Source organism: Paralichthys olivaceus, chromosome 6, assembly GCF_024713975.1.
Source record: "Paralichthys olivaceus isolate ysfri-2021 chromosome 6, ASM2471397v2, whole genome shotgun sequence".
Lineage (NCBI taxonomy): Eukaryota > Metazoa > Chordata > Actinopteri > Pleuronectiformes > Paralichthyidae > Paralichthys > Paralichthys olivaceus.
In genome coordinates this window covers 25595936-25616799 of record NC_091098.1, presented here as the reverse complement: position 1 = coordinate 25616799, position 20864 = coordinate 25595936, and the positions used below count along the sequence as shown (strand labels likewise).

Genomic DNA, 20864 nt, shown 5'->3' with positions numbered 1-20864 from the left:
TGTGTTTATTCTCTGCTGCTGCGGCAGGAAATGTTCTGTGCTGCATCACACCTCATTACATCTCACCACGCACCCCGGGGAGGCTTCTTCTGCCATAAAGCTGCAGACTAATGCAAAGTTTATGGTTTAGAATATGAGGACACACACACACACACACACACACACACACACACACACACACACACAAACACACACACTACGGTCACCACAGCAAACATTTTTGCTCGACAAACAAAATTAGTCGGAAACAAGAGGAGCGGCCTGTGGTTCAGCATTTACGTGACTTCAGTTTATCTTGGCAGCTTGTGACTCTGCCCGCCGGCACAGCAGGAGGCACTGTTAATGTGATGTTTGTGCTGCAAGTGTGCTGTATCCTGATATTTCTAACTTTTTAATGTCACTTATGATTTCCTTGTTCTTCTAGACTCAACTCAACTAATCCCAGACTGAAGACACTTGTGATTAAATGTGATAAATTGCCTGGATGGTGCAGATTCATTAAGAAACATCAACTAGAATGTCAGAGAGCAGAACAGTCTCCTCATGAAATCACACTCAAAGTCACAAAATCCAGATTTTTCATCAAATTGCACAAAAACGTCCGAGCTCACAACGTGAAGGATTCTTTCCCGACACAAACCGAATCCTTATTATTACGTTTCATGTAAATCCGTCCTGTAGTTTTTTGTGTAATCCTGCTTCCACACAGACAAACAAAAACACAGACGACAACATAAACCTCCCTGATGGAGAGAGTACATCTCATGCGTTATCACAGATGAATCAGCATATAAAGTATTTCAAATAACTTTATGTTTTTACTTGGATCACGTCTCACGCATCCACAGCATTTCCTGGAAATTGTTCCAGTGCTTTTTGCGGCTGAATAGAAACCAACAGAACCGTGGAGGTAATAATGGTCGTGTGTAAGTTTCCCTGCAGCTTCTGTGTGTTTCAGTCTGGATTCAGTGGACGGTGCACACGTGTCTCCCCCAGTGAAATCAGGTAAATGGTTTGAATTGGACTTCACCTGGTGTCTGGGCTCTTTTCTCCTCGCTCCAAACTAATGACGTCAATCATCACACGCCGTTTGTTCGCTGCCACCCTCGGTACATTCTCCACTCCTCTTGTCTTTTATGTCGCTCCCCCACCCTCCTGCCTTTCTCTCTCTCTCTCTCTCTCCCTTTTTCTATAAACTCTTGCGTCTTATTCACTCCTCACCCGTCCATATCTGGAGAAACGACCGTTTGGTGATGAGAAAGAGGGAAAAGCACATAATCACTCTATGTCTATTTGCGTTTCTATCATCATGTTGCCATGGTTACAGCTGCTATATAGATTGGTGTCCATACGAGCCTGGTTACTGTTTAACCTCCCCACCCACATTTGCCCAGATTAGGAAAATCAATAAGATAACAGCAGCAACACCGGCCTTACCTTGCACCAACACCCTTCTCACACCACAGCACCCTGCGCCAAACTTCCACATTTTACACCTTGTGTTGCGGGCGGAGAAAGTGGATTTACAACATATGGGTGAGAGGAGGCAGAGGACGACATGGTCAATGTAAACACGCACGTCAGTTCAAGTATGGAACTTCCATTTGGTGAGTACGCTTTGTTTTTATCAACTTGGCTCTGTGGTTTCGGCCGGGGGGAAGAGAAGAGCGAGCGAGGCAGCTGCTTGGGTTTTCCTGTTTTCTTTCTGGCTGGTTTGTGCAGCAGCCGTTCGTCTCTCCGGAGCTCTGCTGCCGGGTGACGTCTGATTCCCAGCGGAACTATCATCGCCATTTGTGTCTGGCTTTTTCTCACGGCTGTAATCCAGGAGGTGTGTCAGGGACGTGGAGTTGTTCAGCGAGGCCATGGGAGCCGGGCCTGATGGTGATGGTGGCAGCGAGATGTCAGAGCAGGTCTGGAGTCGTTCTAGAAGTCGGATGAGTTCAGTTTTTATTCTGGATCTGAGGAGCGACATTAACCGTGAAAACGTTAAAAGCAATGATGACACTTTTGAAGCTCAGTATTTTGCACACAAGAACAAACACAGTCGATTTCTTTAAGATGACAGAAATCTGCATCGCTCGCTGCTGCAGGATAAAGACGTTCATCGTGTCACGTCTGCTTCCGACAAGCTAAGGCCTCACTGTTACACCTCTCACACAGAGAGCTGGGTTTTCTTGTTTTTACTCACTGAAGGATTTGCATGTCACGATGGGATGTGGAGATGCAAATTCATTTTCACAAACCACATGAGAAAAAAAAAAAAAAAAAGATTAAATAAGAGGGAGCATGTGTCTGAACAGCTGCTGCGGCAAGATCCACGTTCAACCTGTTCCTAGACTCACTCACATCTTTTACTCAGTTCTTGTTTCTTCTTGTTTCTTCTCATTCTGCTCCGATGGTTCATTTCAAAAAGCAGCACAGCAAAACTCATCTGTGTGACTTTGACTGTGTCGACTGCAGAGTGCTTTCGTTTTCCCCTCGGACACTTTGACACCATTCCACTACGATCTCTGTCAAACAACAACAACAACGATGGCGGCTTTATGTTTAACCACCAAAGGAGAATGACCTCATAGTGTTCTTCTCTGGTCGTTGACACATTCTTGTCTCACGTCTTGCTCGTTTCAGCGCTCAGGGTCGGTTTTTGTGTTTTCGTCAGGACAAAAATATTTAGTTAGACGAAAGTCGTGTGGACGGAGATTTCTGGAATAAAATGGAGGCGAAATATCCAAATTAAGATGAAGAAATTACAAAGAAATAATCTGTTTGATTGGTTTTACCCCATAGAGGCCAATAAGTGCCGACAGAAAGCTCAAATGTTAAGTTGCAGCAGCTCGTTGTTCCTCCTCTGCTTCAGCTCGAACAAGAAGAACATCGACATTGTTCATCAGAAAAAGATTCGGCCATGATAGTTTCTCTCAGTAGAATCCATGCTCTCCTCCTGGTCTCCTCACGAGACGTCTGACTCTCCTTTATCGTGAACAAACCTCAACAATCTGACGAACAACTATTGTGTGTGTATTCCTTCTTCAGTTCTTTTCTATTTTAAGTTTATTGTGACTCAGTCTGCTGCTGGAAATACTGAAACACCAGACGTGTATTCATCCACAGCTGAAAATAGTCCCCAACTATTAACATTTGCCAAAACCCTCAATGAGCAGATGTGTAGAATAAGTTACTGAGCAGTCGATGAACATGAAAACGTATCTTTGTGAGACTTTTTGAATGTTTTGCATCTCTGGAACTAATTGTCCTCGGTGTCGCTGCCACAGAGACGTCGCAGTGTGAGAGGACGACTGATGGACGTCCTGGTATATTCATGGGCTTTAATGACCATAAATTGGTGCAGAGCTGACGACGGCGTCAGGTGATGTAAAAAAAACGATCACGTGATCTCTGCGGCGGAGGTAATACGTCACTTCCTGTCTCTTGTCTGCTGAACCCGGTTGCTCCTCCTCCTCGCCTGAATAATAAGGAGGATTTCAGGAGAAACCAGTTCTCCAGATTTTACCCAGATGTCTGAAAAACGTCTTTTCACAGAACATCTCCTCCATTTTATATTATTTTTGATTCTATTCATCATAAACAGAATAAAGTTTGATTATGTAAAAAGCCTCCACGAGTCCAGGAAGGCGTGATCAGTACAACAGCAACATTTTCTGAGAGGATTTGTTTTTTTACAGTATACGCTTCACAAACCGGGACATTAATGTCACAAATACATTCTTTGGCAGCGGCCGGCTCTAAGCTTCTCTTTGGCCTCTATCGGGTTATACTATGCTTCTTTGTCCAAACAAACTGCAAATCACCGAGGTTTAAAGTCGAGCCGACAGAATTTCAGAGTTTAACGACTCTCTGTGTCGTGTTCACGGAAGGACGGAAGATTTCTTGTGGTGTTGCTGAGCAGATCGCAGCTTCCCTCTCAATGTCAGCACGGTTACAAAAGATCCGTTTTTTAAAATGTATATCTGGATCCTGAAACTCTGCAGACAAGCTCCTCTCCCTGCTCGTACACAATACACACAACCGTGTGGGAGACACATGGGATTAATTGCTCAACGGTCACTGCCTGGACAAACCGAGCCGCTGGGTGAATGTCAACATGACAACAGCCGTTCAACAGCTCCACGGCAGATATGTGTTTGCCTTCCAAGCTGAATGACTTGAGGCCTGGTCCCTGTACACACACACACACACACACACACACACACACACACACACACAGTTTACAGCTCACTGACAAACAGCTTCATCTCATCAAAAAGCCACGTAACAGCAAGAAGTTTCAAGTATTTAAGATAAATTGTGTCACGTTTTTACAGAATGAGGGTAAAAATAAAACTTGTCTTCTTCTTCTGGACTTAACTAGAAGCATCTCATGACGATTGTACCCCGGCCAGTCAATGCTGACTGTTCTAATGAGATCGTGATGTGATTTATCGTCATTAACGATTGGTTGATCTGAATTCTGACGTCAAGGTCACGTCACGGTGATGATGCCATTCCTTTCACATGATCATGAAGTTTTTTCTGATCCGTGAAGCTTCGGACCACGTCAGGACGATACTTTTTATTTTACTGTGTTTTTTTTAACAATGCATGACGTCGTTTCCTGGCTTCATTATGACGAGATGGGGAAAGATTTTATAAGCTTCAGATTGTCTTTCTGTAAATTGTGGAGTTGTTTAGTAAAAAGCAGATCAGCTCCGAAAGTAAATAAGATAATATGAGACGTCTCTTATTTGTCCCACAATGAGGACATTTGCAATCAAATGGAGATAAAGTCCAGAGTAATAATAATAGTATTAGTTGTATTATGGTTTCATGACTCAATATAAACTAACACATAGCACAATAAACAATATAAAACGATGTCGTGTCTGTGGGAGGATGTTCTTGTGTTTCCTGCTTCAGCCTGTTGATGACCCACTTGTCACAATCAAATCTGATCTGACAGCAACACAGATATTGATCTGTGAGCGAATCTGATCAGGAATATAAAGTCGTGTGTTGTAGAAAACACAGACAGCGAAGTAACCACTCAAGCTAATGAGGTGACATTTGATCTGCGCTGGAATAAAACATGATATTCCGTCAAAGTGGCTCCGTGGTGCCTCACACAGGCACAGAGGCCAGTCCGCTGCCCGCCCGTGTGGAGGATAGGTATTACACACGGTTCACTTGACACTATTAATCCCAGTGTTCAGGCCTCCAATCAAATCTCATTGTGACAGGCATTAGTGGATTATCCCTGCACAATGTGGGCCCTTACCGCCGGCCCAGTGGCCCCGGCAAACCGCACCGTCCGCTAACAGTGGCCCTGCTTCTCCTCTCAGCCTGGCCGGGCCTGAGAGAGCCGCCGAGGCTCATGGGCCTTCCTCGCTCAGCTGGCCGGCTCACTGTCAGGGCTCGGCCTTCGCAGGGATGTACGGCCAGGATGGGACGCTGCACTTCACGCACGCAGGTAAAGAAAAAACCGAGGACTTTGAGAAGTACGAGTGTGATTATTCCAGAGTGGAGGGTGAACGACAAGCTGCGGCTCAGACCACAGAGGAAAGTAAAGCTGCCGGAGGCTGAGAGGAAACGCAGACTCGATGTTGTTACAATAGAGATTTAAAAAAAAAAAAAAAGCGTGTTTCTGATTCACTGCTGCTTTAATTCTTCAACAGAACGTGTGTTTGAACGTTCGCTTCATCGACGAGAAACATTTAGGAAATCAACATCAGACTTTTAAAACAAAAACCCGACGACCGGAACGATTGAATTTGATGTGACGACTCGTTTAGACTCTGAATAATTCAGAGATTTGTCTGTGGATGAAACATCGTCTGTGGTTTGAGCCTGAGCAGCTGATCGGGGAATTGATCATGAGCTTGTGCTGCGGGATGTGTCCACATGATGGTGGTAGTTAGCAGGGATTTCAGATACCTGGGACGGTAACGCAGTACATGCTGTACACTGACATACCAGGATCAAGTACAAATACTACATATACTAATGTGTGGAACTTAAGAACTGCAATTTATACTTCACTTTTTACTCAAACTACTAAAACACTACTGAGCTTCCACAAGCCTCAAAAATATGATGCAAACTTATACATATATATAATATACATGATAAATAATAGGTTGTATATAATGATTCATTCTACATAATTAGTACTTTTATGCAGAAGCCAACAAATACTCTGTGTACAGACAATGTTTAAATATCACTTTTTCGAGCCGACCGTAGATACAATGATATAATGACGCTTTCAGAATCTAGCGTCACATGTTTGTGCAGAAATGTCTCCACCTTTCTGTCTGCTGAGAAACGTCATCCAGGAATTCAAGTTTAGATTAATTTACCCCCAAAAAACTTGATCATATCAAAAGCTTCTTGTTTTCATGGAACAGAAGTCTGTCTGTCTGTGTTTTTTTTTTTTTATCCCTGAGGACTTGTCAGATTATTGTATTTCTATAACTGGGTGCTGTGTTATTTGTTTTATACTGATATGGAGCAACGAGTCTGAAATAAAGCTCACTAACTTACTTTTTACTGAACAACTTGTTCAGTGGTAAGAAGAACATTCACTCCATCGCTGCATTCAACCAGATTTTTGAATTATTTCATATTTATGCTTATATTTCACTAAATTTCAAGGGGTAGTGACACAGCTAAAGACCCTGCAGATTCAGATTAATATATATAAATATATATATATATATACATACAAGCAAACTAGAGATTAAGATCCACAGATCAATCTCTGAGAAATCAACGGAAAATTGAAAAATGCAGAAAGAAAGCACCAAAAGTAAAAGTTGTTCTTTCCTGACGCACAAAACATCCTTTCATCAAGTTTCATGATAATCTGCCGTCTAGTTTTTTGCAAAATCCTGCTCACTAACAAACAAACGCAGTAAAATAAGTAGAAACTTCAATGCATTATTTTAAATTAAGCCACGTTTCAGAATGTAGAGTTGTAACTGAGCTCCTTCAGTACTCACAATGTGTTCTGATGCTCATGCTTTGTGTTTTTACTGAAGTAAAACTTGGATTTTAATGATTTTTACCTCTCACAACGCTTCTTTTCCATAAGTAAAGGTGGTTTGTAAATGTTATGTGCAGCCATGTGTCTGTGATGTAGAATTTAAAACTCAGCAGCTGAAAGTGTCTCAATGAGAAGCATCGTGATCACAAATAGAGAAGAAGAATTTGCGCATCGTTGCACAGATGAAGCTGAATTTCTGAATATTTAGTGCCTTGTTATTGCAGCAGAGATGGAGGTCAAACGTCTATTGATTGGCTGATGACTGAAGCACCTTTAGAGAATCACAGAGATAAAAGTGCTCCGAGCCGAGCTGCTGACAGTGGTGGTCGGGCCGGCGGCCAAAATGAATTCTCAGCAAAACAGAGTTAATGATTGCTGTCCCTTATCACGAGCTGTGATTGATTTACGTCTCGCAATGCTCTCCGTGTTTATTGATGCAATTGTTTACTTATTTGGTGCACAGAGGCTCCTCTTTCAGTCTGACTGGACGTGGAACAAGATGAAGCTGGTTTTTGCAAAACGCTCGAGACCGAAACATCACGAGGGAACGTCGAGGAAAATCGATTTTTATTTAGAAATAAATATATCTGACAAGAAGAATTGCGTGGAAAATAAACTCACTGCAAGTGTCAAATCATCTTTTCCCAACTACATTCGACATTTATCTCTCAGCCACATAGACACTAGTTCATCAGAGGTGACGACATGTGACTGCTGCTTCAGAGAACAGATCTGATTTCAGCCCCTTTAGAAATCATCTTTACAAATAACCTTCACTTGACGCTGGCGTTCTGCAGCTGAAGTATATTTTTTTTAGACGACAAATTAGCTTCTACAAATCCAGAAAAAAGCAAAAGTGATTTTTTTTTTGATTTTTTTTTTTTAGCCGAGCTGTGTGACAGCGGTTTCCAGCATTAAGTCGTGAGACTAGAACCTGTCACACCAAACACCCTGAAACAACAATATCGGTGAATACGTTTGATAATTGAAGGTACTCTGATCACACAAAGTCTGTGATAATGAAAGTAGAATCAAAGACATTATTCCTGTGGCACAGAAAATATGATATTCCCCCCGCTCAGCCACAGGGGCTTGCATAAGCCGTGTTATTTGCAGATAGTTATCTGTTGACAAGGTCTTTGCCATGACACTCTACTCACCTATCTCCTCCATCTACTGCAGGAGAACTGCTTTTTTCTGCTGGCCTCAAATCTGCTGCAGCCAGCACATTGTCTCCTTCTGTTTTTACTCTTATCAACATCAACTCGCTGCTGGACGAGCCTCACAAACACTCACATTTCCCCTGTGGTGTGGCTCGTTTTTCAGAGAAACAAAGTCGGTCCCCAGACAGAGAATATTCCACATCTTATTAACTCTTCCAGGCCTCTATGATCGTCTCTTTCCTCCCAGATGCTGGCTCCTGTCTTTTGATTTTTACTACGCTGCTGCCCTGCCGCTTCCCTTTCAGATCACACTTGGGGAAATGAAATGTAGTCATTGAGGAGAAGGTACAAATAGGCAGTGGTTGCAAATGGAGTTTGGTCAGTGGTCGGAGATTCCTATTCAGAAGATAGACAGGACTTTGTTCACAAACTGGAGTTTGAAGTTTCAAAGGGGAGAATCACACAAGTATTACATCAGGTCTCAGCGATCCTTTGACTTTTAGCCCCAGGGCAGGAGTTTGGGTGACTGATTATAAGACAACACTCTCTGGCCCATCACATTTCCGCCTGGCAGCCTCCCACTGCAGTGGAGATGGTTTAACACACAGTTGTTGTAGCTGCAGGCGTGATCATTATCAGTGGCGTGCAGAACTCTCTGGTTCAGCTTGAGCCGCTTGATTTATTCTGTATCGGTGGAAACATGATTTTTTATTTTTTTTATTCTGCTGACTTATTTGAATTTATAAATCATAAACATTATAAAAAAACAAATCACAAAATAACTGAAGTTAACTTGTGACACGTAGAATTAAATGATTGAGGTACATTTTTTCCTTTATTTTAAATATAATCCAATTCTTTGAACGACTTTTGACTTAAAGAATTTCTATGTATGACTTTAACAAGCAAAGTTTTTAGAGCCTTTACCCAACAAATGTGTTTTCTGATGGTCCGACTCTTAAGTCATAAACACGTTCACCACATAATTGTGATGAAATATTAATAACTTTTTATTTAATATGTAAATTCTTCTATTTAATGAAATAAAAAGGCTAACTTCATGCTAACAGCTGTGTGTGGCTGTTGCTAACATGCTCACATTGACCTCCGCTGCACCATGTTCACCATCTCATCTTGTGTTTTACTACACAGTACTACACAGTACTACACAGTACTACACAGTACTACAAAGTACTACACAGTACTGTAGTTCAACTCAGAACAGTCACTGACTGTAAATAAAGATGAGTGACGCATCTCCACATCCTCCCTCTGTCCAGAAATGAAATCCCAGATATCAGCTCCGCCCTCTTTTGGAGCCGCAGTCGATACACGACCGATCACGAGTCATCAAATAACTAATTGAACCAATCTCATCAGAAACACGAACATTTGAACAAACAGTTCGGCCCCTGTCCCGTGTTCTGGTGGTCGTCGCAACACGAGGTCGTATTTATACTTTAAACACGCAACAAATTCAAATTCAGACTTGGAACCAGAACGTCCGGAGCAGAAAGTTAAATTTAGGAATAATCTTGTTGAGGGTTTTACTGTGAGCAGAACTTTAAACTGCACGTGAAGATTACCATCATGACTATCTCTCGTAAAAACCTCTCTATCTTTGCTCTGCTTCACTTTATAAGAATATTTTTCAGTACAGCTTGAGCTCATGGGGGAAATTCACTCTAAACTTCGATCTGCACAAATATACACTTTATTAATTTTGGTCATTTTTCGAGCAGGGTCCAGATTTGCGGGGGATAATGGTGACGACCATGTGCTGCGGAAACGTTATCCTTTGCTCCACAGCCTCTTGCACGTGTCACATCCCGCCTGTGCACGGTGGGAATGTGGGCACATCGTGTTAGCACAAACCCCCCACCTCAAAATGCAGATAAGTTAACAGGATAACGTCGAGCTAACCAGCGCTATCTAGCTCATCGGAACAGTTTGTGATTGAGACGGCTATAACCTCACAGATTATACTTTACAGTCCCGTATATGACCCTTCCTTGAGGAGTTCACAGAAATCTAACATTGAGACGGCAATAAAAGACGTTTAATGACGGGGGGAGATAAGATTCGCTGCGGGTGACTCAATGGCCGCGCAGTTATCCTCCCATCCTCCCCCCTCTGATCACTCGCTTTGAAATAATCAGCACGCTTCTTGAGCAAATATGACCGACTGCAGATCGAACACGCAGAAATGTTGTAATGGCTGACCCCTGTACACACAAGTGAAACAACACGCTCCGACCTGATGCAGAACAACCGTCCGTGAGCAGGTCGGGAGCGCGGAGGAGGCCGCTAATCATTTTTTGATCGAGGGCGTCGTCGTTTCCATTGAGTTAATCAGGCAGTTTGACTGAAGTCACTCACTGCAAGAGCCAGAGATCAATGAATCTGGATCTGTGAACGTGGCTGACGCTCAGAGAAGATTAGTTTTCAGTGGGGTTTTTAATCACAGCTTGATCACGTCCATTTCCTTCTGTGTGTGTCGCCTGAACACATCATCCCAGCATCGCGCACAGGAGCCTCCAGGAATGTTACGGTGTTTGTCCGCTGAGGGAAAAATAATTTTTACGAGTCCCCAGTATAATTTGAGTGCATAGTTAACAGGTTCACCTACGTGGGGTTTTACTGCTGCTGAGGTCGGGCTGAACTCGGGATCGTTGACCTATTGTTATGTACTGGCACTTTCTCTTCAAATACACAACTACTGTTTGCTGGGTTACATGCAGGAGGTGGACGCCTTTTGCGCAAGCGGAGAATTTAGTTTGTGAAAACAATCGGATTCAGGATGAGTCTGAGATCACATGTGCTTTTTCAAACCATGTCGGGTTTTTTTTTTTTTACATGTGAACATTTATTGTAGCGTCTTCTTCTCATTTTGCTTCATGTGTGAAATCTTTAATTCATTAAGTGACCACCGTCATCACACATGCTTCTTACTTCACTACATCCATACAGTAAATCCCCTGATGGAGAAGAAGTATTTACTTTAAGTACTGCACAAAAGAGATTGTACTTAAATAAGTACTTGTATTTTAATTGAATACTTAACCTGCAACTTTATACTGATGCTTCCAAACTTAAACATTTCACTTTTTACTTCATTTTTCCCGACTGGAATTTCAAACACAAACTTCTCTGGTGTCAGAATTAACTTGTGGGCTGCTGTGGCTCAGGAGGCAGAGCGTGTCATCCACTAACGAGAAGGGTTGGTGGTTTGATCCCAGTGTCCCCATTTGGCCAAAGTGTCTTCGGGCAAGACGCTGAACCTCAAATTTCCTCTGGTCCAGTAGTGTGTGGTTGATGCACGATGGAGACGGTGCGCCGTGTGAATGAGTAAAGTTCATCAAGACTAGAGAAGTGCTGAGTTCAGACTATTTACATTTTCAAGTCTTTTTGCGTAAAAGCATCTTTGCTTCACTGAAAGTTATTTTCCATAGTTAATTAAAGATTTACCGCCGATGTATTAGACACAGAGGGAAGTAAAGATCCAACATGATGTGACGAGTGAGCCTCCCGCAGCACCACTGCGTACATACACTGCATGATATACTCTGATGCCCAGTGTTCAGACTCTTCGATAGAAATTAAATAAAAACTTCAGGCTGTTATATTATTATCATTACTTGTATATTGTCGTGGTTTTATTATCATAGATGCATTCATGCAGAGTCCAACATTTGGAGCTGCTGTACTGAGTCGGGAATAATCAGAGAAAAATCTTTCACAGGGTAAATTCAGTCTTCTGAGGACACGACGTTACAAACTGACAAAAACAATCTTGATTTGATAATTAACTATAACTTAAAGTTGTTGAAAGAAAATAACGCAGTCTTGTTTGTGTTCTGAATCAGATTTGATCACAGAATTAGTTTAGAGTATGAAGAAGAAAATAAAACCTGTTCTTTTATAGTGGACTGTCATATTTAGTATCTGTGCAGAGGAAGTCAGTGTAGATTTACTGTGCTCGGAAGTTTCAGGGTACGTTAAAAATAGTTTGACGTCTTATCTGACCTCCTGAGGAATCAGGTGTTTGTTCGGCGCTCACAAGGAGAGGCGAGATATTAACAGCAGGTTATAAAAGGAATGATATCACATTGTGCACGTTGTGATTCTCTCACAGTGTCGGGATTATTGTCATGATTGAGTCAAAAAAATACAGTCAGAAAAAGTTCGAACCCTCTTTTGTCTTTTGGCGTGTGTCTTGTGGGGGCGGCCATGTTTTTTTACAGTTGCTTATACTGGACAAACTTAACACCTTTTGAGTTTTTATGAGAACTGAAGCCGCCACAGGTTCTCTATTATTGTTTGGAAGGGGAGGGGGAGGTGCAACATGTAACTTCACCACCAGATGTCACTAAATTCTACACACTGAACCTTTAAGCAGAAGGAAAAGTACCACAACTTAAGAAAATTAACAAATCGGAATAAAGAGTCTCACATGAACTAAGGTTGCAACAACAACTCGGACGACATCGCTTATAAACCAAGAAGAACTTTTTTACAGTCAAATTAAATAGAAGCTTCTTGTGTGAACTTGTCAAATGTTTCACTTTTACTTTTGTCAAACTTCATATCCATCTTCACAAACACGAGAGACGTGCTCTAACGTGCACGTTTTAAATTTATCTATGTGTCACACGTGAACCTTTTCTTTGCTCTTCGTTATTATATAAATATTGGAAGGAGGAGGAATGTGTTGTTCAAATGTTCTCAACTCGTAAATAGTTTAGAACATCCTTCTTTGAGGAATAATGGTCAAAGGGAAGGAGATAGTTTTTGTTTTCCAACCGCAGCCCGAGCGTTTGTTCTTCTGCTGCAGGAGGCGGAGCCTAACTTTATACCTGCCCACTCTGATTGGATCATCGGACTAATTCGACTCTCGTCGTTGATTACTCGAAAACAATGTGATCGTCAATGCTTTGTAAAACTATAGTGGAGTAGAAAGTACAGACTTTTGCTGATATATGTTGTGCAGTAAGAGTGAAAGTACCTGGAAATATAATTATGTACATGAAGTAAATGTACTTCTCACACCTGGGGGGGGGGGGGGGCCTCGTACTAACCAAGGGCCCATAGTCTCATAATAAATAATAAATCCTATCAAATAAAGGTAGTAGAGTGAAAAATACCTCAGAGTTGTATTTACTTTAAATCCACCTTTGCTGTTGTTTGTTGGTAATGAGCATAAATACAAAACTATGAAATGAAAAAACAGAATAGTATCTGAATATAATAAATACTAACAGATCTGTGCAATTGAGGGTTTTTACAGTTTGACCACAGAACGTTCACATTTCTCCATCAGAAGTGGGTTTTTCAGATTTATGAAGTGCTGGGGTCCCTGTCCTCATCGATGAGGCTGCGAGGTGTTGGGTCTGATGGGCCGCAGCCTCCCGCCCGAGGGAAGTGACTGAGAAAAAGAATTGAGTCACCTCTCACTGCACAGACACATGAATCCAAACTGCACCTTTGTTTGTTCTTAGCTGCTCTTAACTCGTGTGCATGTGATTTCAGCGTGTTACCGTCAGGACTGTCTATAGAATGACTTTTAAAGGTGTTGGAGAGATTTGGTACAGGATTGACCCGACAGCGCTGTGGTGGAGAAGTGGTTTTCATATTACTGACGGAGCTGGGAGATATCAAAGTTGTCCTATCTCCTCTGCACAGAAAAAAAAACAAGCCTGTGATTCACCACTGAGGAGGCTGGTTAACCATCAACCACAGACACTCCACCTCTCCTCTGGCTGGTTAGCGGCACGAGAGGGCAGGAGAAGGAGGAGAAGGAGGCGAGCTCTCCTGTCACTCACCGCTCTCCTCTCTGTGACACCACCGGGTCCCATCACACTCCCGCCGGGCCCCAGGGAGCAACCTGGTTACTGGGCGGAGCCAGGCTGGAAAAGAGCAAGAGGGGGTGTGGGGTGGGGGGTGTGGGGGGGGTTTGTGGAGGTGTGAGAAGAGAAGGAGGAGGAGGAGGAGGAGGAGGAGGAGGAGGAGGGGGTGAGGGTCAGGGGCACATTAGCTTCTTGGACGAGTCTTTCTGCCACACTGTCAGGTAGTTGAGAATTTGTTTGTCCAAAGCAGCAGACATGGACATGGCAGACTACAGCGAGGCCCTGGACCCGGCCTACACCACCCTGGAGTTCGAAAACATGCAAGTGCTCCCTTTGGGCACAGGTGAGTGACATACATGCTGCTCTGAACTTTGAAACTTCTGCTGGTTTAAAACTTTGTTCACGAGAGGACAGAGGGAGTTCTGGCGTGAAGTGATTAATAAAAAAAAGGAGAAGGGGTCATTTGTCCATCCAGGGGAGATCCTGGTGTGCAGAGGTCCTTCACCTCTGGGTGTGAAACATTAAGAGATTCTGATTTACGAGAGTTCTGCTCAGGTCAAATGGTCAACGCCGATTTGGCCTGTTTCAGCTTGTGCAGCGATGTGGTGTCAGATTGATTAGAGGGGACTGTTATTTATTCTCTGAGTATCATGATCATGGTTCTCCTGTTACAAACGGCCTGTTCCCACAGTCTGGAGAGAAGTTTTTTTTTCCCGATGACACTAACATATTTATATATTCAGTCTCCCATGACGCCTGGCTGTGATCCTGATTCTTAAATTCCCACTGAGCCTGAGAGAAAACTTTACCTTTACCACTAAACGCTGCTCACACGTTTCTGCTCTGCCACAAAGATGGATGACAGTGTTCCGAGTCATCACAAGCACATTTTTAATCTATAGAATGTGTCATGACTGATTCTGCGTGATTGATTGACTCCGTCTCGTGACTGAAAAGAAAACTGTGATTGACTTTTCCGAGCTAATCAAGCCCACATCAATCGCTCTCTGTTGACTGAGCCACTCAGGCGGGATCTCTGTTGTACGAGAGCTGATCACTGTCTTCACCGCGGCTGTTCACACCTTATTAAATCAAACCGGCTGAAACCTCCGACCTCATGATCAAACATATTCCTCCTCTCACTCCGAATTAAGTTTCTTTCACTGTCTAAAACTGAGGACATGTGTCTTTCTGTCGTCTCTCGTTGTGACAGACTCTTCACCGGCAGAAAGCGCCAACATGAACGCCACCGGCCACCTGGCAGCGGGCAGCCTGTGCGCCATATGTGGAGACCGAGCCACTGGCAAACACTACGGGGCCTCCAGCTGTGACGGCTGCAAGGGCTTCTTCAGACGCAGCGTCCGCAAAAATCACATGTACTCGTGCAGGTGAGGACGGAGAGAGAGTCTGAGTAAATCATCAATCCACCATAGGACTCCAATCGCTTCTCTAACTTCAACTCATGACTTTTGTGATTATCAAAACATCTGCCAATTATTTTCTTTAATAATCAATCGATGTTTTTATCCATATGTTGTCAGGAAGCCGTCCAGAAGTCTTTCTAATCTTTGTTTCGTAAAAAACCAACTGTCTAAAATCCAAAGTTATCCTCCTCACAATTCCTCAATGAGTCAATAAATGCAGTTCTAACGTCTTCACCTCAACAAACCTTTTTTCCAATCACTTTCCAGGTTCAACAGACAATGCATCGTGGACAAAGACAAGCGAAATCAATGCAGATACTGCCGACTGAAGAAATGCTTCAGAGCCGGCATGAAGAAAGAAGGTAGGACACTTTAAAAAAGACTCAAACTGTGTCTCAGCAAATCACAGGCGTGGTGTGAGTCGTCCCTGCTGAACTGACACGACTCGTGTGAATGTGTTGCAACACCCGGGAGAGTAGCACTTTGTTAATGTTCACTCTGCGAAGCGCTGAAGTCTCCGAGCGGCTTATGCTGAGCAAACACTTCTGAGCAATAACAGCTATATATACTGATAAACATGACAACCTTGGGAGACGTATTTTTCTTTTAAATGACTCAGCGTCCAAAAAGAAAACCAGGAAGCATTTTTTTTTTGTGTGTTTTAAAATCGTCTGAACTGCAACACACATTTTTTTCTCCCGCTTGTTCCACCTGAACACAAACCAGCGATTGTTTGTTTTCAGCTGTGCAGAATGAACGAGACAGAATCAGCACCAGGAGGTCCAGCTACGAAGACAGCAGTTTACCATCCATCAATGCACTCATCCAGGCAGACATGCTGTCCAGACAGGTACTGCATCGTGTGTGGGACTCACATCTGACTTTGCCACCTGTAATTAGACCCAGAGTGATTTCACATCTGCCCCTCGCCTCCTGCAGATCACCTCCCCGGCTCCCCTGCTCAACGGCGACATAAGGACCAAGAAGATCGCCACCATCACTGACGTGTGCGAGTCCATGAAGCAGCAGCTGCTGGTGTTGGTGGAGTGGGCCAAGTACATCCCGGCCTTCTCTGACCTGCCCCTGGATGACCAGGTAAGACTCACACACACAAACACACACACACACACACACACACAGTGTACACAGTTGTATAGACACTCTGGTCACTCATCAACCAGTTCACTCAGAACCACGGTGTGGACGACAGGAGCTCACAGGTATAGACTCATTCAGGCAAATGCTCTGAATTAATAAATATGTCCCAGAGAAGACAACAAACAATCATGGACTCAAAACCCTGAAGTCTTCAACCACAGAGGTTAATGGGTTTTAATCCTGAGTTAGAATATGATGAGCTTGTTTTAAATTACATCCCTCCTCGAAAAACAAATGCAGAATCATTAACAGTTGATCACCAGGCCTTGGTAACTGATTACATCGGTGTGTCTCTTTCTTATTATGAAGCTTCACTTTTCAAACCGAGCTTCAAGATTCATTTTACCAAGAGTCACGATCTCACAACTAATCAGTAAATGAACTCATCGTGTTTCAGGTGGCGCTGCTGCGAGCTCATGCCGGAGAACATCTCCTGCTCGGTGCTGCAAAGAGGTCCATGCTATACAAAGATATCCTCCTATTAGGTAAAACCTGACACCTGCACGAATATTTCACCAAACCTCACATTCTCAAAATGCATTCCCCATTTCTGCAGACGCCTCATCCACGAGGAAACTCTAATCTGGTGTTTTCAATTCTCCTGCAGGAAATGACCACATCGTTCCCAGAAACTGTCCGGAGCTGGAGGTGGGCAGGGTATCAGTGAGGATCCTGGACGAGCTTGTGCTTCCGTTCCAGGAGCTCCAGATAGACGACAACGAGTACGCCTGCTTGAAGGCCATAGTTTTCTTTGACCCAGGTACGAGTCCTCGTGAATCTTTTGGATTGTGAAAGATTCTCTTCAGGCCAAACAAAATATCCACACACTGTACACGGATGAAAAGTTACAACTCATTAACAGACTCGCTCTTGTAAACACCCAGGCTTTTATTTGCCAACAGATGCCAAAGGTCTGAGTGACCCTGGAAAAATCAAGCGGATGCGATACCAGGTCCAGGTTAGCCTGGAGGACTACATCAACGACCGGCAGTACGACTCCCGAGGCCGCTTCGGGGAGCTGCTCCTGCTGCTGCCGACACTACAGAGCATCACCTGGCAAATGATCGAACAGATCCAGTTTGTCAAACTCTTCGGCATGGCCAAGATCGACAACCTGCTGCAAGAGATGCTCCTCGGAGGTGGGGGCGCTTTCAGATCATTTGCAACTGACATGATTTTTAAAAGAATCAAGGTGTATTGGAGACAGAGAGGGGGGGGGGGGGGGGGGGGGAGCATGGAAGTTAGCACAGCAAGAAGGTTCCTGGATCAGATCCCTGTTGGGCTGGAGGCTTTCTATGTGTAGACGATAGGTGGACGGACTCAGCGTTGCATCCTTTGTGCAGTCAGATGTGCTTTTTGTCTGACAGTATATTTGTGTTTCGTCTCTCAGGCTCTGCCAGTGAAGCTCCACATGCACCTCACTGTCTGCACCCTCATCTGGTCCAAGAGCACCTCAGCAGCAACGTCATAGTGACCGGCAACATACCGACGCCCATCCACAATGGTCAAATCTGTAAGTGCATAAAACAAGTTGGCACAGATGTCTTCACCTTCAAGTTCAGTTTCTAATTTCTGGTCCCAGTGCTGCATGTGCAGTCTGGTCAGGAACCTGGGACGGAAAACAGGCTCGGCTGAATAATCCTCTAAGTTCTTCATGCAAACTAATCTGGCTTATTTAGTCAAAGAGAACTTCTGTTATTCTTTCTTAGCATGTTTAATGCTCTGAGAAATTTCACAAAAGTGCTTATTCCTTATCTCAAAACAATCTTTTTGTCCCTCAGGACATGTTATACCGCAGAACGGTAAATATACACCTGCTTATGTTGCACTTTCTCTTTCTCACTTGCTCCTGTTTCTCTGTGTTCCACTTTCCAGCCACTCCTGAAACCCCGATCCCGTCTCCGCCTACTGCCTCCAGCTCAGAACATTATAAAATGGCTCAGGGGGTCATAGCCACTGCGCCGAAGCAGCCAACCTCAATCCCTCAGCCCACCATTACAAAACAAGAGGCCATCTAACAACCCTCTGAATTCTTATCCCAACAGTTTTTATATTGTGTTAGATCATTAAATGTAAGTTTATACACAATCAGCATCGAAGCTGTTAACTTGACTGAAACAATGAGGTAGCTACACAAACAGAATGTAATTGCAATTATGTCCCTTGCAGATTATGAGTCTTCAGGGATCTATTTGTTCTCACATGCAGGTGCCGAGGAGCTGCACTGACAGCCACACAAAACCATCAGCATTGAAACCGTCGGTCTGTGAGATCGACACTTAGAGACACACGATGTTGTACATAGAGTTTGTTCTTGGGTGACATCACATCATTTAGCATGGCCTCAGTGTGCAGAAAGGATTTTGTTAGGCGTGGTGATGCGATCACGTCACTACTTTAAGAATGTTACAACTGGCCTTACACTGGCATGTATTTAGTGTTGCACAGTATTTTTATTTTATGTTCGTTGGTGGTAAAATGTTTTCACACGTGAGCTCAGAAAGCGTAACGTGCTGGTCTCTTAAAGATTCTGTGACAAGGCTAAAATGTACGTGGTTGGTTTTATACGCCAGAAAATGCATATTTACAAAAGTAAAACATGTTGAAATTCTCTGTGGTGCCACTTTGTGAAAGTCACACACAGACACACTGAGGACGTTTCCCAATGATGTGTTGTATTGGTTTTTAAAATATATATTATATTTTTTGTTTAGTACTTTGTCATGGTTTAACTGATGGAAATAATTGTGCCTTGTAACCTGTACTGCCTTTTAAAAACAGGCAATGTTTCGCCTTACAATGTGAACATGAAATAATAAATCTCAAGATCTATTTTTACATTTTCTGCCGACCATGTTTTATACCACTGAATAATCATGGGGAAGACTTTACCGAAGAATGAACGGGGGTTGTTTTTATAACTAAAATGTGTCTTTAGACCCATTAAAACCAATTTAAATTCACCAGATCCAGAATTTTTATTAGCACATATATATTTAAATATATGTTCCCTTGATTCCTGATATTTTTCCTCAAGATCCATGAGATATTCTCTGAGAAATGCTGAAAAACATTCTATCCAACATTGATAAAGAAAGTGAAAACAAGTTCCAGGGTTTGTCCCTCGTCTTGATCAACACCAACATTTAAAAGTTTCATGGAAATCTGTCCAGTAGTGTTTGTGTAATCTTAAAATTAAAATGTTTTAATCCTTTAGGTAAAAATGTCAAAAAGATCAATTTAAAACATTTTATGGTTCCAGCTTCTAAAATGTGAAAAGTTGACTTTCCCCTTTTTAAAAAAAAAATATATAAATTTGAGTAAACTGCAAACAAACAAACAGCCCGGGGTGAAAACATAACCTCCTTGGTGGAGGTAACTGCAGAATAGAAGATATATTCGACATTCTGGAGGAAAAATCACAGCTCCAACGTGGCAGTGCTGCTTGTTCACTGATAAGCAACATGATAAACTGCCATAAATCACTGTACGCAGCTCTGACTCAACTCTGAGAGGACTTAAGACAATCTGGGAGATATATTTTACAATCCCTATTATGTTGGCTTATTACTTTTGAGCAACATTACAAGTTAGCTGATGCCAACAAGCTGCATTTAGACATAACTGAAGGCCATATACATGAAGGTCACACCTACATGTATCCAAATATCTCCAGTATCTTCCCTCAACACCATCACACACTAATACGAAGTTATTACTTTGACATGTTTTAAAACCTTTTCAGATTTGTGAACATACCTGACGGGCACCTTAACACCACATGTGGCCTGAGGGGGATCGAGCTGCAGACTGTGGCTGAGCAGACAAACGCTGCCATCAACTGGTTTCAAGTGTAACTGACGCATCTGGTCTCTGCAGGAAAAGTGTGATGAATTAATTTGGGCAGTTTAAGTGCGGATAAACATGTATGCAGGTATTCACATGTTACAGTAACCCAGTGGTGGAAGTACTTTCATTTTCTGCTGCTTTGCACTTATGAATGTCCTGTAAAACGTCCTGCAGCTAAATTCAGAAGAGACTGAAGTCATCATCTTGACCACATAGCAGGCGAACTACAACTGGCAAACAGAATTAAATCCACAGCCAGAAACCGTGTGTGCTCGTTGCACGAGGCAGAAACTGGCACTGGATGTTCTGGGATGTTTTGTAGGATGTAGGATGTAAACGTTGTGGAGGGCCGCATGTGAGGCTTTAAGTGTGGCGAGTGGAGCGC

At 43.0% G+C, this 20864-nt stretch overlaps 1 protein-coding gene across 3 annotated transcripts; it reads left to right on the top strand.

Annotated features, from left to right (window-relative positions):
* The first annotated feature begins 33 nt into the window (after positions 1-33).
* On the top strand, positions 34-19468 carry hnf4a (hepatocyte nuclear factor 4, alpha). 3 transcript variants are annotated; one of them, XM_020104252.2, is made up of 10 exons: positions 34-1607; positions 15262-15436; positions 15740-15834; positions 16216-16322; positions 16412-16567; positions 17028-17115; positions 17238-17390; positions 17533-17769; positions 18021-18143; positions 18506-19468. In XM_020104252.2, the coding sequence occupies exons 1-10, from the start codon at positions 1559-1561 to the stop codon at positions 18646-18648; spliced, it is 1326 nt and encodes a 441-aa protein (XP_019959811.1). In that variant the 5' UTR covers positions 34-1558; the 3' UTR covers positions 18649-19468. The 3 variants fall into 3 exon arrangements, with proteins under 3 accessions (XP_019959811.1, XP_069383276.1, XP_019959810.1); XM_069527175.1 differs by lacking the exon at positions 34-1607 and adding an exon at positions 5123-5464; XM_020104251.2 differs by lacking the exon at positions 34-1607 and adding an exon at positions 13786-14391.
* The last annotated feature ends 1396 nt before the right edge of the window (positions 19469-20864 follow it).